The 26,475-nt window shown below is 41.0% G+C and overlaps 1 protein-coding gene across 2 annotated transcripts; it reads right to left on the bottom strand.

The window, feature by feature from the left end:
* Positions 1-11,096: 11,096 nt before the first annotated feature.
* Positions 11,097-24,604, bottom strand: LOC113164873 (sodium/potassium-transporting ATPase subunit alpha-1). Of its 2 annotated transcripts, none has more exons than XM_026364402.1 (23): positions 24,472-24,604; positions 22,640-22,783; positions 22,479-22,538; positions 22,039-22,140; positions 21,786-21,887; positions 21,582-21,695; positions 21,180-21,314; positions 20,969-21,086; positions 19,756-20,024; positions 19,352-19,660; positions 18,216-18,350; positions 17,912-18,104; positions 17,620-17,795; positions 17,366-17,502; positions 16,663-16,813; positions 16,341-16,509; positions 16,095-16,249; positions 15,873-15,996; positions 13,379-13,524; positions 13,160-13,290; positions 12,845-12,946; positions 11,580-11,671; positions 11,097-11,272 (listed from the first exon to the last, which is right to left on the bottom strand). In XM_026364402.1, the coding sequence occupies exons 1-23, from the start codon at positions 24,481-24,483 to the stop codon at positions 11,244-11,246; spliced, it is 3,105 nt and encodes a 1,034-aa protein (XP_026220187.1). In that variant the 5' UTR covers positions 24,484-24,604; the 3' UTR covers positions 11,097-11,243. The 2 variants fall into 2 exon arrangements, with proteins under 2 accessions (XP_026220187.1, XP_026220189.1); XM_026364404.1 differs by having other exon boundaries at positions 22,640-22,750.
* Between the last annotated feature and the right edge of the window lie 1,871 nt (positions 24,605-26,475).

The raw sequence follows: 26,475 nt of genomic DNA, 5'->3' as shown, positions 1-26,475 counted from the left end.
TTCTTCTTTCACTCTTTACTTATTTACCCTCTTCACTCGCTCCATTCCTCTTTTACCATGAATCTTAATTTTGACCTTCGATCGCTTTAGAAAGGTGGTTTGAACAACCTTTCAGCTCCAGAGAAACCCAAGTGAATCCCAGAGTGAAAGCCTGCGTATACTGTTTCATCTACTGTACAAACAGAGATGAACAAACAAAAAGACAGTGGATTAGTGAATGAGAGACACATAGAGATAAAGCCACAGGTAGAAAGGTGAAAGCCCACTTCTGCTGATGACTGATTGCCCAAAGCTGTATGAGGCGTTTTCAAAGAAGATGATTAAACAGACTGAGGAGCTGATTAAAACAGAAAGTGTGCTTTTCCGTGAGGGCTCAGTCATCAGACATTGGACAAAACTGCTGTTCACAGCAAAGATAAGACGTGGAATGCAAAGGGAGGAATCCACTGAGGCGTTAGCGTTCCCCTTCTGCCCGAGGTCAGTGTGTCCTGTGAAAAAAAAAACACCTTGTCATTGATTCTGAAATTCTTTCACCTCAGTAAAAGGCGCTGGAATGTCTTTCATGACGCTAAAACCACGACGTTTCCACTGTGATCGAGCTTTAAAGCTGTTGCTCCCATACAGCTGCTAAAAGATTCATATATGTTAATCAACCTGAAAAAAATCCCACTTGAGACTCAGTTTGTGCTCATTCCTTTAAATTCTCATGTGAGATTTGAGATTCACGTCTAAATTTGAACAAAGTCCAGCTGCTATTAAACCTATAAACCTATTAAATACACATTTAATCGGTGCAGCTGATGTAGTTTGAGGCTACAGGGACTCAGACCAGAATGAGCCTGAAAGTCAAGTCTTTCATCAAACAGTCATTCAACTGGTGCAGGAAAAGTAAAAAAATGGCAAAGACCCCAGGATTTCTGACACAGTTTTATGAGAAACACATCAGTGGCAACTTCCTCAGCTGCACCAGAAGGCACTCGAGTCTCTCACAAAAGTAAGGAGTGATCTTCCTGTTCACCGAAACTAGTAAAAAAGGAGGAGGGGTTGTTCTTGTTGGCTGGCTGGCTGGAGGGGGTTGTTGGACGTGTTTGTAGTAAACGTTCAACTGTTTATAGTCACTAGACTGTACCGGGAGGAATGGGATGTTCAGACAAAGCTGTGCGAAAGGAAAGAGGTGGATGAGGCTCATACATTAGGAAAGGAAGGAGAAAATGGCAATTCTGGGAATGTGAAAAAGCAGAAATGTAAGGTAGAAAATAGAGAAGTGAGGGTAAAATGAGACACAGGAGTATCAGTCTGTTATTGTTTGAGCTGTTGTACAGTCAGTGCAGTCCATTGTGCTGCTGCTTTAGCAGGATACAGGCCTGGAGGACCTGCTATGACTGTGGAACCTGCAGCGTATTGAATTCAATTTGTTCCAAATCTATTCACAAGGATGAATCAGATCCAAAAGAAAGAGGCTGGTAGTGTAGGAGAAAGGAAGAGGAGAGGTTGAAAAAGCGCTTAAGGGAGCAAAATAAAATAAAACCTATTTTCTTCTTACCCAGACTGCTGTTCATCCACTCAGATAATGAGTGTAGCTCACCACAGTACTGCAGAAACCAGAGGAAAATGGTCTGTGGTGCAGTAACTCAAAGTAATCCAATGAACTTCATTAGGATGCTAACGAACAACATATGCTTTACAACATGTCATGTCAGCAGCTATAGATGCGTGCGTGCGCGTACTTTCTTTAGCTTTACAATGACAATGACCACGCCTTCTATTCACAAACACATTTACAAGCACTCACTTAGAATTTCTGTTTACACTTTCATTTGCAGGATTTCTATTTGAGTATATTTATGTCTTTGGGAAACTGACCTCCCACGCAGCAGTGGGCTCACTCCTGCATCAATAAAAAGCAAAACAGTAAAGCATGATTGAGCCTAAGTGGCTCCCTCAGAGTTTTTCATGCGGCTGGGGTTTCAGCTCCATAATTAAATCAGTATAGGTTCGTGTTTATCCTCAAACAATGCTTGGCCACACTTAATAAAACCTGGTGCATGGGAGGACATGGTTGTAACATGTTTTGTGTCGTCTTCCGGCCAGGACAATGGGCACAATGGAAGCTAATTTGAAGAGTTGATTTGTGCAAATTAGAAACTGACCTTTTGTGAGGGAGCTCTCAGAGTACACAACAATGCAAGTAGCTTTAGTTTATGTACATAATTGTCCTCATTAGAAAGCTAAAACCTATAATATGAATGTCCTTGCAGTTAAAAAGTCTATAAGAAGGTGCATTGTAAATGTTTTACTCCACTGCAAGTTGCCCTTGTAGCACTTGAACTGTCATGAACTTTGTACCAAGTGTGGCGTAGAGGCATTTTACAAAGTTTAATAATCAAACCAAAAGCGCCGCTATTTTATAACTAACTCGGTTATAGGAGTCCAGCACAGACTGACACAAGACGAGACAGGCAGGGAGAAGTGCAAGTGGACGTAGTGCCCAACCAAGCATGTATGTAAATGATGATTCCAGCACCACTATCTGTGATACCAACATGCTGACTGAGGTTTATTTGGCCTTGAAACAAAAGTGTGTTTACCGAGCCTGCTTGGCTCTGTCGGAATATCACGCCGCTGCCACTCAGTTACGATTAATATAAACATTTTCCATTGAGCATGTACAGTATTGAAAAATTTATGTCATTGAAGTGTTGAGGAGCTGTCAGAGTGTCAGAAAGAATCACATGTGGGTTTGAAGGACAGCCAAGTATGTAGCTTCTACCATTTGGTTAAAATAGCTTATTAAACTCATACCAACCCATTATTAGCATGCTAAAATAACAACCACAGACATTACAGTACACTTACAAATGTGCTGATAAAAGCATAGTTGTGATCTAAAATATTGGAAGAGCTGCTGTGTGGAAATGTGTCGTGCTTTCCATCAGTGACAGTTGTTATTGTGGAATACATCCATTCACAAAAACACTACAAACAGTAGATGTGTGGTTGATTTAAGGCCAAACACGAGTGCAGTGACCTTGGACATCTATCTTGTTGAACTGCATTTATACACTTCAGCGATGCAGGGGACAGTGAAAACCTGAGTTCACACTGGGTGAAAATTTGCCTCGTTAAGTCACGCCTCCCCCGCCTGAGGAGCGTGCACAAACAAAGCTCTATTGTCTCCACCAGTAGCCATCACAAGATTTCACCTATTGAACCTGTGACTTTGTTTGCTAAATTAAAAGCTCATTCTTATTTTTACTCTGTCGTGTTTTAGTTATTTTATTTTACATTTCTTATTTAAACTGATGATGGATTATTTTTGTGCTGCACCAAACACCACATAATGGAAAAAAAGATTTGTGATTATGATTTTATTAATGAATACTTTATTGATCCCCTTGGGGAAATTGTGTTAAATTTAGGGAAATAAAGGCACAAAAACATGTGTTAAATCCAATAAAACGTTTAGATAAAGTTGGTGAAAACTGTTCTACTGTGTTAATATCTCATATAGTCAACATGTAATGGACAGTAATGGGAAAGAGGAAGTGAACAACCATTCAACCAGAGAAAAATCATGACTCATTGTAATAACAGTATGTTTCTCAGCCCATAAAGTTTCCAGGTTTCCCAAACACGCATAGATTGAACAAGTCAATTTTTAGAACTAACCCATTGCCATCAACTCTGCTGTTATTCACATAAACGTATTCCCCAGACATCTTTTAATTGGGGTTCTTCTTTCTTTAGATGTACTATTAAAAGTGTACATGACTTGCATATTGTTTCAAATACTGTATTCTGTATTCTTGTATGTGAACGGTAACGCCTTCCTAGATGCTTTAAATACTTGGAGGTTAATCTGTAAATCTGTCTTTTGTTTGATACAGACCACAAAGGCACAGTAGTGACAGAGAGTTACTTAAATTCAGTGGAAAAGTTGACTTAAAGTGGGGGCAGACAGGCTGTTTTACTATGAAATCATATCCAAATAAAAATAATCTTGGCTCAGTCTAAATGTTTCCATCAATCTGAATAACTAAAGCTCACTTTCATTGATACCTAGAGACTTACAGCATATGTATTGCAAGTTTCTTACAGCATGTTGAGCATAAAATCACAATGAAAAAGATGTCATCTAGCTCTTTCCTCTCTGCCGAGTGCACTGGCTGTGTCAGCCTGAGAATCGAGATTGCAACCAATTTGGAAAGTAAAATACAGAGATCTCAGAATAAAGCAGAAACCGAAAGCAGAACCTGTCTTAAACCAGACAGAAAATCTGTAGACTGTAAAGGAGGAGACTTCTGTCTCGTGCTTTACTCCTAGTGCATCAAACCCAACAGGATGGAAATGAAAATGACAAAACAGCAGACAATGGCCAGTACTGTTTCACTGAAGCTGGAACAACATGTAGAGTGTGATGGAGCAACTTAGTCTTAATTCTGTCCTTTGCAGATTTTACAACTTGCCTTGAAAATACCAGTTGGAGCCAAAGCACTGATCATATGAATACAGTATGGAAACACTTGTGTCATTTTAATATAGTTGTTAACGTGCAGCGGCACCTAGATTTTAGTGTGCTTTTACTCAACTTTCTGTTTTGGACAGAAGGAGACTTCACACACCTGCTCAAAATTCCCAACTTAGGTGTTCGTCTCATGGCTGCAAAAAGGGAAAAGGAGTGAAATGTCCCTATTGATTGTCATGGCTAGCACCTAGCTCAATGTGAACCATCAAAATGAAACATTTGGTAATTTGGTTTGATTGTTGTAGGTTGGGTTGATTCTACCAGAACAGAAAAGGACTCAAATATCCATCTTCTGAAAGTAATGTATAAAAAACATTTAGATATATAGGAGAAGACACACCGACCTCTTTGTTCTTGCTCCTCTGCTGCCAGCGATAGAAAGTCAAGTCAAGGTCCAGCATCTTTCACCTGGAATTAGAAGATGGAGGAAAGAGACAACAGAAAAGAAAAGCCAAGACCAAGACGTTGAAACTCACAAACACACAATATGTGCTCCCTCATCTTCTCCATCCTGTACTCTTGTAGCTACAAGTTGTCTTTCTGTCGTCTATACAATCTTTTTACTTACCGTGTATATAGAGGTTAAAGTTGTTCTCACTCAATATAACAAGTCTGTACTTACTCTCAGATGAACCCATCTTCAGTGAAAACATCTGATTATTTGGAAAATAATCTTAACCAGCCTTCATGGGAGGAATTGTGAGTTGACAGCCATTGAAAGAGAGAAAGGAAGCAGCTTGGTCCCATGACCTCCCCCCTGCACTTGGTCTTATTACGTAGGTTTAGGTGTATCTTAGTAGAGCCACATGACACAAAGAGTCCCCATTAAGGTGTGTTTTAAAACGTGCTGGGCCAACATGCGGTGCTCATGGAAAGCTCTGATGACAGTATAGAGGAATAACTTAGGGATCACAACCTGTGGGGCTCTAAATTTCCTGCGCCTTTAAGCAGTTCTTAGATTTGTTCTGGCCTTTCTGAGCACGAGTACGTCTCATATTTCTAGGCTGTAGTTTGGCTCTCTCAACACATCAACAGTGAGAAGCACAGTAAGAATGCTTCCTTTTTAGGCAGCACCCAGAACATTTTTATATGAATTTTGCGACCTATGACCTTGTTTAAACAACAAAAAAGACAAGGTTGTAAATCTTATCTTTTGTTATAAATATAACCCTATTGGAGCACATTGCAACCAGGTCAGACCACGCAGGAGGGACGTGGGGAGGAACATAAACGAGACAGACAGTGCTGCTATTTATAGGTCTAAACATTTGTCAGAAACTCTACACTAGGTCAACGTATAGAGACAATAGGCAGGATCTGTGGTATCAGGATGTCTTCTCGTGAGGGGTTAATGCTCAGTGATTTGGTTTTCTCTGCAAGCTGCCAGATCACATTACTTATACGACTAAACATCAGCAGCGAGTGGAGTGGATTTAGATTCTTTAGTTTTAACCTTTGTGAAAATGACAGGGATCGAGTAATCTCTGCAAGATCTATGTATCATTCATGCGGACCACACACACACACACAGAGATCCTGCACATCCCTCTAATCTGCCTGAGGATTATTGTTGCAATTAGAGGAATGAGAAAGGGAAATACAGAGGAGACAGATATATTTTAAAAATTCTGATTATTGCTATTAGCAGTATTTTTTGTAACGGTAAAAGCTGCAGACAGACTACTAAACTAAATGAACTCTTAAAGTGTAAAATCATAAGATCAACTCTGAGAACCAGACATTCCTCAGCCTTCATCACATTCATCTGGTTTTTATTTTTATATTCTGTGCACATCTTGATCCTGATATTGAAGCTCAGCCTGTTGTGGAAATAACCAAGTCTGGCTGCCAGTGTTAATTTTAACTCTGGAATCTTTGTATCTCCAGGCACAAGGTACAAGTATGAACCCCCTTTAAAGAAAGACCAATTATAATACCAGAAATATCAAATGCATATGAACGTATTCATTTAAAAAACACAAATAATGAAGTTATTCTTTATCAGTATGCAGTAAAGAAGTACAGCTGCACAGAAAACTAGTACAAGAGTGGATGAGAGGATAAAGAAAGAAACTGTAGGCACCATAGGCCGGCACTGTCAGCCTGGCTGATCCAGAACCTTGGCAACTGCAACAAAGAGCCTCTGTCTCTGCTCACTCAGTCTCTCACGCACTCACGCACGCATACTGTACTGTGTAAACCCGAGTGTGGACACAAGCGAGTTTGCTGACAGAAACACAGCAACATTTCCAGCAAATGTGGACAATGTGTGAGTGATTTTGTTCTCATCGGACAACTTAGAGTACGTCTAGACGATTCTCAGAAGACATGCGTCTCCAAACAATATGTGTTGTCGTGATTTTGGAAATGATAAAGCTGCTGGAATGGATATGTGAGAAACATTCAGCATGTAATTGAATATGTGGTTTTAAACAGCATATAAAAAAAACAATCACCAAAACACTCGGTTGGGTTTGTTTACTCCTTCGTCTGTCTAGTTGGGAGTCAGACTGGGTTCAAAACATCACGAGGTTTGTGTGGGACAATGTGTTGAAATGACCATTGAATAATGCAAATTGTTACTGGCCATGAACTCAGCGTCCTGATAAGACAGCCGTGTTGCATAGTTATCTGTGGTTGGAAATCTTTCTCTGCTTCAACACACTTCTTTCAAAAAAGCTCAGACTTTCAGCTGACGATACCTTGTAATTATAACTTGCCATAATTGTAAACACTCTGCTACTTACTCATTTTGGTTGAGCCTACCAAAACAAAATGGCATAATTGTTGTCTTAAAACTAAGGTCGCGTTTATGTCAGTAGTGTTATGAAAATGGTTTTACCTGAAGCTGAAAATGGCTGCAAATGTGTGTATTCAGTGGTTAGTAGTGAGTAAACATGTAATGAATTATAGTACAAACACTCAATTACTACATGAAATGGAGCTAAACAAAACCTGAAGTCAGTGTCACACAGTCTGCGCGATTGAGTAAGTCTAATCCGGTAAAATAAATGTGGACACACTGAAATGTGATGACTGGAAGAAGTACAAGTTGTGAAAAATATGACGTGCAAACAGCGTAACTCATCAACTGCATTCTTTGCAGCTTTCAGGCATTGTTCGTGTCACTTGAGTCACAGCTTTGGGACAGGGTGACAGTGTGTACCGGGAAGGCTTTTCAGAATAAAAGCCTCTCAAACCAAAGCTGTTTTCATTCGCCTGACAGATATTGGTGACAGAACCTTTGCTCACTAACTGGGTCAGAGGTCACCGAGTCAGTCGTAACTTCTCAGAGCAGAGTTGTCACTCGCTCGGGGGTATGGAGATGTTTGTGAAGTTATTAGAGCTAAAATGAAATGGAGTCTTGCTGAAGTTTTTTTTTATGTCTGCACCACGCTCACAAATGGAAATATGCTAATGTCATCTGCAACATTTTATACACTTCCCTGAAATTCATTTTCCGTCCTTTGAAACTTTCCCACTGGAATTTAAAAGAAAGTTCGGCTGGTTTGGATGAAGCTTGGTTTCAAAGCTCGGGTTCGTCATGACTAAACCACCAGCAGTGTGCTGCTTGTTAAAGTGTAAATAATAGAATCCAGCATACGGTGTATTGAACTGTAGCCTAAGTTTTCTTATTTGGTTTGATTTGGTTCTCCTCACGTGTGTTGGTAAAGACAACGGCCGTGTCACCTTCTCATTCACCTCTACCGCCGAGTCGAGTGGGGAAAAAAAAGGCAACAAGTAGCAGCAGCGGAGAAAGACAGACAAAAGACAAGTAGTGGTTGGACAGGGAGGGGTTAAACAGACAGAGGGGAAGACGAGGAGGAGGAAGAGGAGGAGTCCTCACATATGCCGGTAGCTGTGTTCCTACTTGTCCTTGGAAAGGACACCTGCGTCTGAGAACAAACTTTTTTTTGTCTTTCTCTCTGTCCTCTCTCCATCTCACTCCCCTTCTCACGTCCTTTTCTCCGTCCACAACCTTTTTCATTTCACTTCAGCAAACTTTTTTCTTTTTTCTATTGCGCAATAGTACCTCATTTCCTGACACTACTACGCGCACATAAAACACACACACACACACACACACACTGCCTGCCGCTGTACTGCTGCGATTGCACAATAGGAGTTCATTCAGTTCTCTCTGTCTCACACACACACCTGTACACTCTCACTCGATGTTCCCTCTTGATTATCACGATCATGCCGTCACACACACACACACACAACCGGTTTTAAACCTCAAATATGACAAACCAACTCACACACTCAAACTGCTTCCCACAATGTATAGACCCATGCACACACACACACACACACACACACAGAATTCCTTTGCTGACTCCTCCCCTCTGTGAAGACTTTCCCCTGGGGCTCTCACAACCTTCCCTCATGGAAAACTACCAGTGCACACACACAAAGACACAACACACACACACACACACACACACACACACACACACACACACACAATGAGACCTGTGTTCTCACTGGACAGCAGCATAATGGGAAAACAGAGATGAAGGGAGAGAGTGAGATTTGGTGAAACGGGGGGGAGAGGTGTTTGGATGATATTAATAAAAGCTGATGAAAACTAATCAATTTTATGATTTAGTGACACACAACAGCACCAATATTTACAATCCCTACAGCCTTGAAAGGCTGACTGATGGTTATATAGACACAGACAGAGAGAGAGAGAGAGAGAGAGAGAGAGAGAGCATGGCCTACCCTTCCAAAGCAACACCACCTCCCAATGGACTTATCCTCCACTGGCCTAGCTCTGGCTTTCATGTGCTTTATGGCTTTTTATTATCCACTTCTTCCATTTTCCATGTGTTTCATTTTATTTTTAACTGCTGTTCAGGGTCAAATGAAATCTCACAAAATGAGATAGTTAAACCTAACTGTCAATCAAACAGGGATTCTTAGCGTGAGGCTTCCTCACATGTTGCTTGCTTGTGTCGAGATGCTGTCTCTTTCTCCACTACTCTCTACTATATAATCTCTACTGTCGCCCTCTGACCTGTGAAGCCGAAACATTCAGTCATTCAACCTGAACTAGGCAGCATGTTTACTTTTTACTGTCCATATGTTCTGGTCAAATGAAAAATCCTTTGGGGCAGCTGAAATCATGAATAGCTTGCAAACATCTGATTACACATCGGAAAAGGTTCAACTACAGCAAAGCTACTGTACTGCTAGGGAGAAAAAATTAACCCTAATCATGGGAAAGTGGCAAGGAATGTCAGCTTTTGTGTACAGTGCTCTTAGATATGTCTCAACTTGCTTAAACCACAGTTAGAAATGGAGGTTTTGTCAGTGGAGTTGGTTATTTGTTTAAGTGTGACTGTGGTGATTCTTCCTCAGGCTGTGATCCAGGAGGTTTATCCATGATCACGTTGTGGCTGTGTGAGTGCTGAGCAAACCACCCTCGCCCTTTATCATGTGCGATACACAAAGGTCAAGTGTGAGTTAGTGGCTGCCTGATGAATGCATTGTCCGGGGATGCCTTCGCAGCAGTCAGGATGAAAGAAAAGGGGGGGGTGGGGCAGGTTAAAGGGGCTTTGATAACAGAAGAGAAGCAACCATTTGATAAAAATACAAAACAAATCGCTCTTTTCACTCATTAAAGTGTTTGTAGTTTAAATAATTAACTATTAAAAAGTAATTAAAATCTTTGAGTCACCATGCAAATATAAATCTGGTTAAATTACCAGCAAGCTATTGCAAAACATAATACTAGTACTAGTTTAGTTGTATGTAGTTCACAGCTCCCAACACTGATAAGATTATCTGATAAGACTATGGACACTCATTCTCACACACTGCTGTTAACATCCATTGATTAAAAATAAAATCCTGTGAAAATAAGATTATGACACAATTATCCGACTAATTGATTTGTCAGTAAACAGCAAACTGACTCTAATCTGACTTTCTGTTTAACAATCCAACAACATAAGTTCAAAATGCTAAGTTGTGACCTGCAGCCCTCACCTCTGAACCACTGCTCTTCATCTGACAAGCACTCTGCAAACCCCAGGACGTGATTATTCGCCCTGCCCCCATTAGGAGACGTCTTAGCAGCAGGGGGTCGGGTTAACAATATCTTTCTCATACTGAAGAAAAGAGGGAGTCTGCTGGATCACAGAGGGTAAAAGGCTAAGTTTCTCAGTAGCAGAGCTCAAGTGCTGATGAAACACAGGCAACGACCTTTTTATGGACTGTGCATGTTAGCTGGGAGCACAGGGACAAAGTGAAAACACAGCTTTCACAAGCTTTCACTGACCGCCCAGGATCTGATTTGGAAAGAGTCCCTTTCTGTTAGCTCTTGTGATTTGATTATGTATGCTTAATGCTTTACCTTTTCTATTATGTCACATGATGAGAGTTTCTTTATCGCTTTGTTTTTGATCATTAATGATTATTTTGATCGATTGGAAGCCTTTTAGTCTTAACGTTTATTGAGTTGAATTGATTTCTTAGCATCTTGTTATATGGAGTTGTTTAGCGTACTCATCATTATTTGTCCAAAATGCTTTGTGCAAAAGAAACAAGAGTCCAAACAGTCTCAACGATGCAGTAATGTTTTATTGTGAATAATTAACATCAAAATATTCTTAACTTATCCATGTTTTTAAGTTTTGGGAGGTCTGAAAAACATCTGAGAGAGATACATAACAAGGCATTAAATAACGCTGAGACACTAACTGTTGCCTCAATAGTAGGTCTCAAGCTCCACCCAACCTATAAACCAAAGGAGACTAAATTAGTGAGACTGTTTTGGGAAGAATGTGTATTTTTTTTTTATTTATTTTATCTGTCAGACTCTCGAGTTTGCTTTCACATTCCTCTCACCTCTGCATTGTGTATGTAAAGGTTGTTTCTGTACAGTCCCTGATTCACCGAACAGAATATTGTATTCATTGTTTTTACTTTAGCTTCTATGATTTATGCAGCTGCAGGTTTCTCATTCGAACCACAACAAAACAATTCCAATCTTCTCATGCTTTTAATATTTAAAAGTAAAAACAAGAGTCGGTAGAGGGCTTACCGCCTGGGCTTCGTCTGAGGATATATTTTCTGACTTCATCATACAGGAAGATGAGGAGAGAGTAGGGGAAGGCACAGAACCACCACAGTGGCCTACGATATGGATGGATAAACAGAGAGATTGAGTTACAACCGAAATGTGAGAGAAAAAGCAAAACACACGGTTCAACTTTCTCTAAAAGTACATGAAAAGCAATGGGGACAAACATTAGGCTATTATTACCTGATAATTAGAATAAATCCAGATGCTCTGTGTAAGCAAAACTAAGCTAAACATTGTTTAATAATCATGATTGCAGCCCTAGGATCTGTTCTGTTAGTGTGTTCAGAGATAAAACTTTATACTCACGTTATACTATTTTATAATTAATTATTACTAGTTGTTTTGTGTGTGGGTGAGTTCTTTTTCAGTACTAACATTGTACAGTATAATTTAAAAGCATGTTAAAAAGAAAACTGAGACTTTATATTTAAATGATTGAATGTGCTAATTGGTGCTATTTCTGCACATCTCGGATTATCTCGGAGAATCTCAAATGCCAATCATAAAGACAGAACAACACAAACACAGAGAGCAGACGAGACAGAAATAGGGAGACAAAGCCTGAGAGGAGACAGTGGCTCAGACACAAAGAAACAGAAGCTCAGGTTAGTTAAACATCAACAGTCACCGATAGAGAAAGGTGAGTGGGTGGGTGAGAAAGAGGAGAAAGGAAAAAGGGGGAGACAGCAACAATGGAACCAGATGAAAAGGTGGTGAGGAAGAAAGGAAACGCATGAGAAGAAGACGAAGAAGGAGATTTCATCTGCGAATGGAACTAAAATAATGGGCTTAATGTGCCCAGGCTGCTTTCTACTGGAAAAAAACCTCATTAGTACTGTAACTGTTGTGCTTCGTTCTGCCTCTGAAGTGGAAAATAACGGTGACACTAGATGATATCTTCCTTTTTTAACAAGACAATCCAGCGAAAACAGCAGTGGTTTAAACCTAATCCCAGTCAACAGAGAAACTGAGGAACACTCACAGAACTGGCTGCTCGAATCGATTGACATGCAAATGAATGAAAAAGGATTTCACTGATTAGCTTTTTTTATTAGGCATAGATTTAATGCATATTAAGCTCATAAATTCCCCATGTAAACACAAACAGAAACACAATGTACAAAAAAGAAAAAGATAAGCAGACGTGCTGTGCTGCTGTAAATGTTAAAACAGATTGTAGTACTTAGTTTGGGTTTACTGTTGCATGTGTGTCATCTACTCACTTCAGAGGGTACATCCTGAGGGCAACATCCATGCCCGGGCAGTATGACAGGAAAGCAGCCAGAGCCGTCTCCACAAACAGACCAAAGATGAGCACGCGGTTCCTGCCGAAGTTTAATAATTCATATTAATATGTTTAGTTTTTACTATTTCCGATGTTATTTTCTACACTAAAACAAAAACGTTTCCACATTAAGACTAGCAAAAGGTATTATTTTGCTGAGGCTAATTATAATTCTGCAACTGTAACATCTGTCTCAAAGATTAGAAACATAAGAAAATGGGATGAGGTTTTGTATGTCACCATGCGTACATACTTCATTCCTTGCTGAATAATGGAGTTCCTCCTGGTCTTACAGATGAGCAGATCGGTCCACTGGACAATCACAATGCTGATGAAGAAAGCTGTGTGGCAGGTGAACTCTACAATCTTTCTGCGCTCATATGTCTGTGGAAAGAAAATTACAACAGATTTAAAATGTTTCCTTTTCCTTTTTGAAATTCATGACATTACAATTAACATAAGAATTACTGACCCACTGTTGCCCATAGCTGTCTTCCAGGTCATTTAAATATTTGTCATCCCAGAACACTCTGATCCCCAGTAGATCCATGGGGAGGAAGCCATTTTCAGCCATGATCACAAAATATGTGAAGAACCCACCTACAGCTTGCATCATACCTAAAAGAGGAGAACAGCTGTTGAACTTCAGTAGATCATTATTGGACAAAGTATACAGATATATTACAGATTAATCTTCTTCTTCTCTTTCGGCTTTTCCCATCAGGGGTCGCCACAGCGAATCATCCTTCTCCACCTAACTCTATCATGGGCATCTTCTACCCTAACACTAGCCAACCTCATGTCCTCTGTTAAGACATCCATATATCTCCTCTTTGGTCATCCTCTTGCCCTCCTGCCTGGCAGCTCCATCTCCAACATCCTTCTACCAATATACTCACTATCCCTCCTCTGAACATGTCCGAACCATCTCAGTCTGGCCTCTCTGACTTTGTCGCTAACACAGGCAACGTGAGCCGTCCCTCTGATGTACTCGTTCCTTATTCTGTCTAACCTGGTCACTCCTAAGGAGAACCTCAACATCTTCATCTCTGCTACCTCCATCTCAGCCTCTTGTCTCTGTCTCACTGCTACCGTCTCTAACCCATAGAGCAGAGGTGGTCTCACCACTGTCTTGTAGACCTTTCCTTTGAGTCTTGCTGACACTCTTCTGTCACACAACACTCCTGACACTTTCCTCCACCCGCTCCAACCTGCCTGCACTCTCCTCTTCACCTCTTGTCCACACTCCCCATCACACTGAACTGTTGACCCCAAGTACTTAAACTCCCGTACCTTCTTCACCTCAGCCCCCTGTAACCTAACGCTTCTACCCTGATCCCTCTCGTTCAGACACATGTATTCTGTCTTACTACGACTGACCTTCATGCCTCTTCTTTCCAGAGCAAACCTCCACCTCTCCAGCTCTTCCTCTACCTGCTCTCTACTCTCACTGCAAATTACAATGTCATCCGCAAACATCATTGTCCAGGGAGATTCCTGTCTGACCTCATCTGTCAGCCTGTCCATCAGCATAGCAAACAAGAAGGGACTCAAAGCTGATCCTTGGTGTAGTCCCACCTCCACCTTGAACTCCTCTGTCTGACCTACAGCACATCTCACCACCGTCATACTTCTCTCATACATGTCCTGAACTAGTCTGACGTACTTCTCTGCCACTCCCGACGACCTCATACAGTACCACAGCTCCTCCCTCTGCACCCTGTCATACGCCTTCTCTAAATCTACAAAGACACAATGCAGCTCCTTCTGACCATCTCTGTACTTTTCCATCAACATTCTCAAAGCAAAAATGGCATCAGTGGTGCTCTTACGGGGCATGAAACCATACTGCTGCTCACAAATCTCCACCTTCTTCCTAAGCCTGGCTTCCACTACTCTTTCCCACAGCTTCATTGTGTGGCTCATCAACTTTATTCCTCTGTAGTTGCTGCAGTTCTGCGTGTCACCCTTGTTCTTAAAGATCAGAACCAGAACACTTCTCCTCCATTCCTCAGGCATCTTCTCACTCTCTAGAATCCTATTGAACAAACTGGTTAGAAACTCCACTGCTGCCTCTCCTAAGCACTTCCACACCTCCACAGGTACGTCATCAGGACCAACAGCCTTTCCACTCTTCATCCTTTTCAGAGCCTTCCTAACCTCATCCTTTCCAATCTTTGCTATTTCCTGCTCCACAACATCAACATCTTCCTCCCTTCTTTCCCTGTCATTTTCCTCGTTCATCAGCTCCTCAAAATACTCCTTCCATCTTTTCTGCACACTCTCCTGGGTTGTTAGTACCTTTCCATCTCTGTCCTTAATCACCCTTACCTGTTGCACATCCTTCCCATCTCTATCTCTCTGTCTGGCTAGCCTGTACAAGTCCTTCTCTCCTTCCTTTGTGTCTAACCTGTCATACAGCTCATCGTAAGCTTTCTGTTTGGCCTTTGCCACCTCCCTCTTCACTCTACGCTGTGCTTCCTTGTACTCCTGTCTACTTTCCTCAGTCCTTTCTACATCCCACTTCCTTCTAGCTAACTTCTTCCTCTGGATGCATTCCTGTACTTCCTCATTCCACCACCAAGTGTCTTTACCTTCTTTCCTCTTTCCAGATGACACACCTAGCACCTTCCTACCTGTTTCCCTGATAACTTCTGCTGTGGTTTCCCAGTCATCTGGAAGCTCATCCTGACCACCCAGAACCTGTCTCAACTTCTGCCTGAATTCCTCACAAGTTTCTTCATTCTTTAGCTTCCACCACTTGGTCTTCTTCTCTGTCTTCCCTCTCTTCTTCTTCCTGACCTCCAGAGTCATCTTTCACACCACCATGCGGTGCTGTCTGGCTACACTCTCTCCTACCACCACTTTGCAGTCACTAACCTCTCTCAAATGACCTCGTCTACATAGGATGTAGTCCTGATATATTACAGATTAATAATAATTCAAAAATCCTTAAACCTAGTTACCTATTTGTCCATAGGACACACTGATAAGTCTCTCATTCACCAGCTTGTCTGTTTTTGCATTTCTGGGCTGTCTCTTCATGATGTCACTCTCAGCTGTTTCATAAGCCAGGGAGATAGCAGGGACCTGGGAGACCACAAGTAAATAAAAATAAATGTCTTTCTCTCTTTCTTTCTTTCTTTCTTTTTTTTTTTTTTTACCAACTTATTAGTCAAAAAGCTCACCATGTCAGTTCCCAGATCGATACACAGGATGGTTACAGTGCCCAGAGCTAAAGGCATGCTGGCAACAACGAAGAATAAAAAGGGTGACATCTCAGGTATTTTACTGGTCAAAGTGTAGGCAATGGACTTCTTCAAGTTGTCAAAGATCAGGCGACCTGAAAAAGCAATAACATTACTCTGTAGACAAGCGCATGTACTAATTTCTTATTGGCACATTTTGGAACGAGGCTTGCAGGATGTGCGCACCTTCTTCCACACCAGTAACAATGGAGGCAAAATTGTCGTCCATCAGGATCATGTCAGCGGCCTGTTTGGAGACGTCTGATCCAGCAATACCCATGGCAACACCAATGTCGGCCCTCTTCAGAGCCGGAGAGTCGTTCACACCGTCACCTGTCACAGCCACAATGGCGCCCTGCAGAGAAGAAACAAGTGTTCAAATCTCCATGTGATGCAAGATAAACAATGTATATGATATTGTATTTAAAATATATAAAATACTAAGAAAACAGACATTTCTGAAAGCTTTACATCCCAGTTATTGTCTAAATTCCTCTTTGATGCTGACCTGTCTCTGGCACCCTTCCACAATAATCAGTTTCTGCTGAGGGGAGGTTCTGGAAAAGACGATTTCAGTGTGGTGTTTGAGCACATCGTCAAGCTGCTCTGGGGTCATGTTTTTCAGATCACTACCGTGAACAACGCAGGCCTTGGCATCCCTGGAGAGGAAATGACAGCAACTTTAGGACAATGGTTATAATCCAACTTCCCCTTTCTGAGGATGAGGTGTAATCAGGGCATTACAAAAATAAAATGGTGGGGATAATGCCAACTAGAAAAACAGGAAATTCCTTCAGAGAAAACTGCACCAGCTTCAGCATCACCTACCCAAAAATGACGGCATCATCAGCAAAAAACTTTAGATTTAGACTAAAATTATTTGTCTTTGGGACCTAGAATATTAGACCCTTTGTAGACAATGAACAGTACATTTTAAACATTTTATCAATGCCATTGTACAGAGTGTAATATTTTCAGAATAGAATCTGCTGATGATAACAGTATTTTACAGTGTGACTCGACTCAAAACACACAGATTAAACTTACCTATAAAGAAGCAACAAAGTCCCACATCAAAACGACTAATCATTTGAGATTCATCTGTCAGTGAATTCATTATAAAATCCCTTCTAGATTACTTATACTACTATTAAGCAAAAATATCCATTCTGTCTTGAAAGCTAGCAAAGAAAGCCCTGACGTGTACGAACCTGGGGTTCACCTCTGAGACATGTACATTCAGACGGGCTGCAATGTCTTCAACTGTCTCGTTACCCTCTGAGATGATACCTACGCCCTTAGCAATGGCTTTAGCTGTGATGGGATGGTCACCTGTGACCATGATAACCTGAGAGAAGGTGGTAAGATAAAACATTAAATCTCAAATTTAGAAAGCAATGAGTTATTCTTGACGAAACATCTCATGAAAAGACTTCTCTAGGATGTAATGGCTGCAGTTGCTCACCTTAATTCCAGCACTCCTGCATTTGCTGACAGCATCAGGCACAGCGGCACGAGGAGGGTCGATCATGGACATGAGACCAATAAAGCAAAGGTTCTCAGTGGGGAAGTTCATGTCATCAGCATCAAAATCATAACCCTCTGGGAACTGGTCATCAGACAGGTTGAAATGGCAAAAACCTGTGTTAGATGGAAAGAAAACGTATGTCAGTCATTTAGCCAAGAGACTAAACAGTTTACGACAAACAATTCAGAACTTGAGGATTTAAATGAGACAAAACTAAGCTAGGTCAAACCAAGAACTCTTTCTCCAAGTCCTCCCAACTCAAGATAGGCACTCTGGAAAGCATCTTTCATCTCATCACTCAGAAGTTGCTCTTTGCCATGGATCATGATGGTGGAGCACCTGTCCAGAATCTTCTCTGGGGCACCTTTCATCACCAGAAGATGCTTGGTCTCTCCCGGAGTTGAATTTGTGTGGATGGACAGCTGTGGAACAAAAGGAACTGGATTTGAAATGTTTAATTTGCTGTGGTGTGGATTTAGGATAACTGTAGATAGTGTCTTTAACCACACCCAGACCAAACTATATGGCGTTACCTGGTATTTGTTGGTGGAATTGAAGGGGATCTCAGCAATCTTAGGGTAGTTGTCTCTCATGTCACTGACAGACCCACAGCACAACTCGATACACTTCAGCAAGGCAGCTTCTGAGGCATCACCTGCTACTTCTCTCTGTAGGAATAATGGGTTTGACCCAAACCACAGATCACATCATAATTCTTACTTGTTTACCATATATTGTACATGGATACAATGGAAAACAGGAAAATGTTTAATACACTTCAATCTAATGTAAAACACCCCAAAACCACCATCACCAATTTAGTAATATAAAATATTTTCCTCATTTTTATACAGTTAGGATATTTCCAGTTAAGATCTGTGAGGGTTTTAGACATCACTCTTTATCAAGATGAAAAGAGCAAGATGAATATGGATCATTTTAATTTTATCTGACATTGCATTTTAACCAAGAAATACTGTATACAGTACTTGCCAGACCTCATTAAGACATAAATTACTGGGTCTGTCTGGCCACCTCTTACTATAGCACCAGCTTTATATTACTGAAAAAAGCCTTTAATTATGTTAAGTGCTTTTTGTAAAGATTGTATTGCAATTTGGCAGCGCTACTATTCTGTTGGATCCAACGAGTTGTTTACCAAATGATAATGTAAAGATAGCTCCCACACAGTGACTGCACCTCATGCTACACTATACAATTCAACATAATGTTTTGAGAAAGAAAAATAATCCATGCGGAAACGAGGGTGAATTCATGGAGGCTAAACTAGAGAAAGTGTGTTTAGTGTTTAGTGTCTCTCACTCAAGTGTCCAATAAAGTATCAGAACCAGACTCAAGCTAACCTCTCCCCCTGAAGCACTGCAAACCAGATCCACATTATCAGTCCAGACCTTTCCTCTACGTTTACTTCTTAATGCACTGCTGGTCTGCCACCCTTATTGTTTCTTATGCATTTGATTAGTCATATTCAAAGTATCACATTAATCTAGTTAGTTGTTTCAATTTAAATGTGAAGCACATTAAATCTTCCATTAGAAGATGTATTTGTTAAAGAAAGTATTTGTTAAAGAAATAATACATAAATTCTGTTTTTGTTTTGTTACCAGAGGAACTTAAAGGAACATAATGTACCCAATTATGTTTTCACCTTCAGGATGGGAATATTCCACTGATCAGCAAGGAAGACTGCACGATTGCAAAGTCCAGCAATTCTGGCCAGCATAGCCCAGGTGACTGAGCTCCTGTCGAAGGACTCTCCCCTCTGGTTCTCTGTGGTGTCGGCATTGTGTATCTGGTTGTCAAACCACATGTGAGCCACAGTCATCCTGTTCTGGGTCAGGGTGCCGGTCTTGTCTGAGCAGATGGTGGAAGTGGAGCCCAGAGTCTCAACAGCTTCCAAGTTCTTCACCAGGCAGTTCTTCTTGGCCATTCGCTTGGCAGTCAGAGTCAGACACACCTAGACACAGGAATTGAGTGTTTATTGGTACCTCAGTCACTTCTACTGTTGAAGGAGAGAAAACAAAATGCTGGAATATAAACACCACAACTCACAGTGACAGTAGCCAGGAGACCTTCTGGGACATTGGCCACAATGATACCAATGAGGAAGATGACGGCCTCAAGCCAGGTGTACCCGAGGAAGAGTGAGAGGATCAAGAAAGTAACCCCCAGGAAGACGGCCACCCCAGTGATGATGTGGATAAAGTGCTCAATCTCGATGGCAATGGGTGTTTTGCCAGATTCTAGGCTTGAGGCCAGGGTGGCGATACGGCCTATGACAGTATTGTCTCCAGTGTTGATGACGACTCCTCTGGCAGTACCTGGAGAGATGACAACATTTGAGTCTCATAAGAGGTATTCAGATTAATTTTATCAATTTAACAATTATTCAATTTGGTTGTCAGTTTAATATTGTGCTGTTAAAAACAGACCTATATATTTTAACACTAATGAACCTCTTAATACCACGCGTCCCTCGTGATTTCCTGTGGGGGGTGCTTTGAAACTACTGGGTCCGGGGTCCTCTGTTAAGGGCTGTCCGGTCCCTGTACAACCTCAGCAGGAGCTTGGTTCGCATTGCATCACAAGTCAGACCTGTTCCCAGTGCATGACTGCCATTTGTCACCAGTTCTGTTCATTGTTTTCATGGGCAGAATTTCTAGGTGCAGCCAGGGGCTAGAGGAAGTTCGGTTTGGTGAGCAGAGGATTTCATCCCTTTTTCATTTGCGTTTTGCAGATGATGTTGTCCTGTTGGCTTCATCAGGTCAGAATCTTCAGCATCTACTGGGGCGGTTGGCAACTAAGTGTGAGGTGGCTGGGATGAGAATCATCACCTCCAAGTCTAAGGTCATGGTTCTCAACAGGAAAAAGGTGGCCTGCCCTTTCCAGGTTGAAGGAGAGATCCTGCCTCAAGTGGAGGAGTTTAAGTATCTTGGGGTCTTTTTCATGAGTGAAGGAAGGATGGAGCATGAGATTGGCAGACAGGTAGGTGCATCGGCAGCAGTAATGCAGTCGGTGTACGGGTCTGTCATGGTGAAGAATTTAATTCTCAATTTACTGGTCAATCTATATTCCTATGGTCCTCTCCTGTGGTCATGAACTCTGGGTCATGACCAAAAGGATAAAGTCCAAAATACAAGCAGCCAAAATGAGTTTGCTCCACAGGGTCATTCATTTCTTTTCCATCAACTTACACTGTCTCCTTAAATTTGAGCATCTACACATTTTCAGCTGTGACCCTTTGAATTCTCAGTTTGTTCTTTACCTTCAACACAGTTGGTGGAGGAGAAAGCAATGTTCCTGGTTTCCAGTGGGTTTTCATTGGAGAAGTCTGGAGTACGAGACTGAGGCTCTGATTCACCAGTTAGCGAGGAGTTGTCCACCTGAAGAAGCAGAAATAGAACAATAATGAAATATTAAAGATATCCAGAAGGATATGCCATCAGCTCCACTACACTGAAAACGAACATGAAGACCTTGCAGCCGTGAGCAGAGATGATTCTCAGATCAGCAGGGATTCTGTCTCCACCATTTATCTCCACCAAATCTCCGAGCACCACGTCCTCAGTGTTAATGCTCTTCTTCTCACCATCACGGACAACCAGTGCTTGCTTCAAGACCAAAGGTAAATCATACATTTCAGGGAAATTTCTAAACATAATTGCACATTTCAAGAGTTGCTGAATTATTGTTTTTTGAAAGTCAGTGTACTAACACTGATAAAGTAGAACTGCAGTAAGAGTAACCTCTCATTTGTTACTGTCAATAAGTGAGACTCTCAGTGGATGACCTACCCACTGACTCCCCCAATGAACAGTGTTGTTTCAGGTAAATGAACTAAATGAGCTGTAAATGTGCAAAAGTCTGGAAGAAATCACCTGTGGGACCAGGTTCTTGAAAGAGTCCATGATCTTGGAGCTCTTGGCCTCTTGGTAGTAGGAGAAGCAACCAGTGACAAAGACAACAATGGCAAGAACAATACCCAGGTATAACTGTAATATGACAGATTAAGTTTCTGTTACTCAAGTACTGTACACACTATTTATAGATAAATAATGTATATATGCAAAAACAGTCCTCACATTATCATTAACTGGTTCGTCTTCTGAAGCAACCTGGATGCCATAAGCAAGGAAGCAGAGGATTGCACCGATCCACAGCAGAATGCAGAAACCACCAAACATCTAGGAACAACACAAAATAACTTTTAAGACTAAAAAATTAACAGAAAAATCAGAGAGTTGGTATTTTCTACTTCTATTAAGTTGAGCATTTATGTTAGGTTTGTATTTTTTAATGAGAAATGTTACACTTCAGAGATGAAGAGACTTTCACCTGTTTGCAGAACTTGACCCATTCAGGTGTGGTGGGGGGAGGCGTGAGAACGTTTGGGCCATCTCGGGCCAAGATCTCTTTTGCTCTGGAGGAGGAAAGACCCTAAAGAGAGACACAAAGCAGAAAGAGATTTACCTGTGCATACTGGCTGAAACACCCTCACTAGTGTGACACACTCATAAAAACATGCAAAAGAGGATTCAGTGTTGAGCAAGTGGTAATTGTCCTGTCAACTGTGGTTATGTTTATTATGGCTGTGTAAACGAAGGCGTGTTTCTATAAACTGAATTTTATGTGTGGTGCTCATGTTGAAATTACATTAGTAGAAACAGTGTCAAAACCTAACAACAGAACATCTCCAGTTAATGCCTCACAGAACTACTTCAGGCCTCAAAGTTCTTTTAATGAAATGAGCACAAACACACATGCAGAGTGCTCACATTGATCAGGTCAGTTCCATATTTTCTGTTAATTTCCTCCAAGGATAACTTGTGATCGTCCTGTGGACAGAGAGCATGTTAGAAACACTTCAGACTCAATTGCCCCAGTAAAGTGATAAAGGAAATTACCGACATGTTTCACTTGCTTTTTTTTGACTCACCAAGTCAACTTCTTTCTTCAAATTGTCCATTTTCTTCTTTTCTTTATCTTTCTCGCCTTTCTTGTCTTCACCATCTGAGGTCGGTGCCTGTTTGTACTCATCTTTTCCGTTCTGAATTGAAGAAAAATGAGACCAGGAGAGCTTCTGAATAAAAAATAACACACACACAAAATTTTAAAACCTGACCTGCAGCAGTATTGGCACAGTAGGAGGCGCTGTTTTCTGTTTCACAATGTGGCATTTTGATACGCAGTGGGTGGAACCATGGGTGGAATATAATCATTCAAATGGCCCAATGCAAAAATGAAAAGGAATTACGTCATGTAACCAGTCTCTTAGGCTAGCCTAGACATTAGCATGGAAACAACATTTGGTTTTGTCCATGATTGCATCTGTTAAGTTAGTCGTAGAACAGTGCAGAGTTACCTCCTGGTGTGATATATGAGCAAACAATGTCGCCTTCTGTGGCCTGAAGTAAACTGTCTTCCTAGCACAAAGCTGACTCTTGAGTCTGTGTTTTATTGACTTGCCTCTAACCAAAGTGACTCACAAGTCATTATTTCTAACCACAGCTGCTCTGTGGACAACATCACAAACATAATAAACTGGTATAGTTCAGTCTGTGACGATTCTCAGTCATCCAGGTGAACTTATCTATACTGAACTATACTATTTATACAGATAGTATATGTAGTTCTGTGGGTCAAAGTAAGATTTAACAACGCCTCTCTATAAGATAGGATCATTTTTGAAACATACAGTGCTAAACAATGTTCAAAAAATAACATCACAAATGTCTATATTTTCACTGAGCTACAGTTAATCATCAACATATCAGTATCACAGAAATTCGAACATGACGCACATCAAAACATCTGTGTTTATACAGATGATATATTACTGTTATTACAAAACCTTCAGTTATTACATACGAAATGATAATAAGGATTCATCAGACTCATCCAGTCATCTTCTGTCTAACTTCTCTAAGGACTGAATGCAATCCTACATCCCATTTTCTCCACAGTTGGGATATGAAACAGCACAACAACTCACAGTTTACTGTAGGATAGGTGGTACTTTTACTGAGCTTCCCATCATGCCGGCAGAGCTGTGTATTCTTATTTTTACTAATGACAACGTCCAATAATAGAAAAAGTATCAATCAATCAAAGGACAAACAGTTACATTTTAATACTGATAAAAATAAATTGTCCTTTTCCAGCTAGAACTGGAAAACAAAATGCCTAAAATAAAAAAAGCTGCATTCTTTTTTTGCGAATATGTTACCAAATCACCAAAGTGAGATGGTTTTTAACATTTAATATGTGTTGCAAATTTTAGAATATGTTTAATAGCTTGAAGATATCTCACAAAACTGAAAACCTCATGGTGACAGGAGAGTAAGTCAGTAAATCACAGTCAGTCAGTAGTCACCATCATCTGTGAACCACTAATGGCTGAAAAGAATCTTACAATAAATAAAGCGATTCAATGAATGGACAGTGCCGTTTCTCAAGTAACCAGTGAATTGGTCCGACCTCAGTGGCAGGTCAGCATTAATACCATGTGAAGCTTTCAGAGGCAGGTTGAAAATGTTGACCTGCACTTCAGTCTGACTGCAACGACATGTCAGTGATGATGACCTGCTAGTCACTTTCAGAGGCAGGTCGTTGAGTCTGATCACAGAGGCAGAGCCAGATAAAAACATTTTCTTAAAACCTGGATGCAGGTTACAGGAAGAAATGTCTGAGTCTCAACTCAAAGCTGAAAATGTCCATATGAAGAATTTCAGAAATGAGGCCAAAACATGACAAAGGTCCAATACTTACTCTCAGCCCCATGATTGCAATACAAATCTCAGAAAGGCAATCCAGTGATCTTTCTAAATTACAACTGCCCCTCTCTCTCAGCCCTTTTCCCTCTTGTGCCTTCTGAACTCCTCAGTACAGAGGTGATGGGTCGCTTCACATTAGCATCTCTTTATATCCACAAGTGACTCACCTGCCCTGAGTGGAGGAGCTTGACGGAGGAGAGGTGGGGTGAAACTGGACAGGTGAGTCGTAGTGTTGCAGAGGGGTGGAGAAGTGATTGAAGAGAGGGGGGCGGTAGGGTGCACTGGGGCATGGGGGACCATGATGGTGGAGGAATACAGGATGAGTGCAGGTAAACTCTTGTTTCATTCTTCTGAGTTGCTCTCATCACTTCCCTTCTGCATCTTTTACTCTGACCTGTCTTTTCTCTTTTCCTGTTAAGATTAACTTCAACTTCATACTTCAAACAGTTGAACAGGTTTTATTAAGTAACTAACTTAACTTCAACTTCATACTTCAAACAGTTGAACAGGTTTTATTAACACAAAGTCATCACAGATCTGCTGAGAACCAACCCAGTTTATTGAACCCTGCAGGGTCGAGAAGGGAACGTCCTTGTTGGGTGGCTGGTGAGGGTTGTTGATGTGTTTGTTGTAAACGTCTGACTGCTCAGAATCACTGGACTATGCAGGGAGATGATGTTGATACAAGGATGGGCTTTAGGAAAGATCTGGGGCAGCAGCAGGGTAGGAGGAGAGGGGGATTTCTGAGAAACACAAGAGAGAGAACTGAGAAAGGGCTGTGGTAGCAGGTTAACTAATAATCACAGGGTTAGTAGCTTGAGTCTTGACTCTTCCCGTTCACAGGATGCAGTGTCTTTGGTAAAGATCAGCTCCAGATGAGCAGGCCAGCGACTCTAGTTCCATCACTTCAGGTGTGTGCATGAGAGAAATGGGGATTTGTCCTGATTTTTATTAAAAGCACAAAGATGATGAAGTTCACCTGTCTAACTTTCACTGGGCTAAGGAGTGTATTTAAACTTCTGCTGTACACGCGATAGTTATTGGCACTGTTCAAAAGCTTTGCAAAAAGTGAGTGGATTTACTGTGTAGTAGCTGTGTGAAAGTTTTTCTCTTTCATTTTAAAATGCACAGCAACTGACCTGACTGACTGCAATCAGGCTTATAAGATAGGGATCTGAAGTTAATTAAATGACCAGTGAACTGTACAGGACAACAATGATCACAATCCAGTAATTTGATGGAGTATCATTGTCATAATACACAGGCCACCAAAGATCACAGGCAACCAACTTGTACTGGTCCATACATCATCATTTAATAACCAAATCTAGGATCTTGATTTAGAATTTCTATTTCTGTTTCTCTCAAGGGTTCAGCTGGGACCTGTGAGGGATTTGCCTGGTTCTGCTGGAGGTTTCTTCCTCTAAAGGGAGTTTTTCCTCTCCACTGTTGCTTAAAGCTTGCTCAAATGGGATTGTTGGGTTTTCTCTATAATTTTTTGTATAAATATTTTCTGTAAGGTCTTAAACCTTACACTGTAAAGTGCCTTGAGATAACTTCTGTTGTAAATTGGCGCTATACAAATAAAATTGAATTGAATTGAATTGAATTTGTTGCATTGGTCTCAGGAACATCAGAAATTAATATGCAGCAAATTCAAATGTTCTTTTTTAAACAATGTTTTGTTTTGTTTTGTTTTTTACTTTATTTAAGGATAGATGGACACTCTGTAGATAAAAAACATGGGAAGAGGTGGTGACATCCAACAAAGACCCCTGTCCAGAATCAAAATGTGGACGTTTGTCATTGTTATTCCATCATTCTGCCTACAGACTACAGATGATCCATCAGAATTAAAGAAGGGAAAGGACTGTCCTTTTTGGAGACCTGGAAGAGGTTGTTTGATGTGTTTGTAGTAAACCTCCAACTGTTTATAGTCACTAGATTATGCAGTGAGAAGAGGATGTTGATGCATAAAGAAAGAGTGAAGGTGAAGATG

Source organism: Anabas testudineus, chromosome 2 (genome assembly GCF_900324465.2).
Source record: "Anabas testudineus chromosome 2, fAnaTes1.2, whole genome shotgun sequence".
NCBI lineage: Eukaryota > Metazoa > Chordata > Actinopteri > Anabantiformes > Anabantidae > Anabas > Anabas testudineus.
The sequence above is the reverse complement of the archived record's forward strand: the minus strand, read 5'-3'. Positions and strand labels throughout refer to the sequence as shown.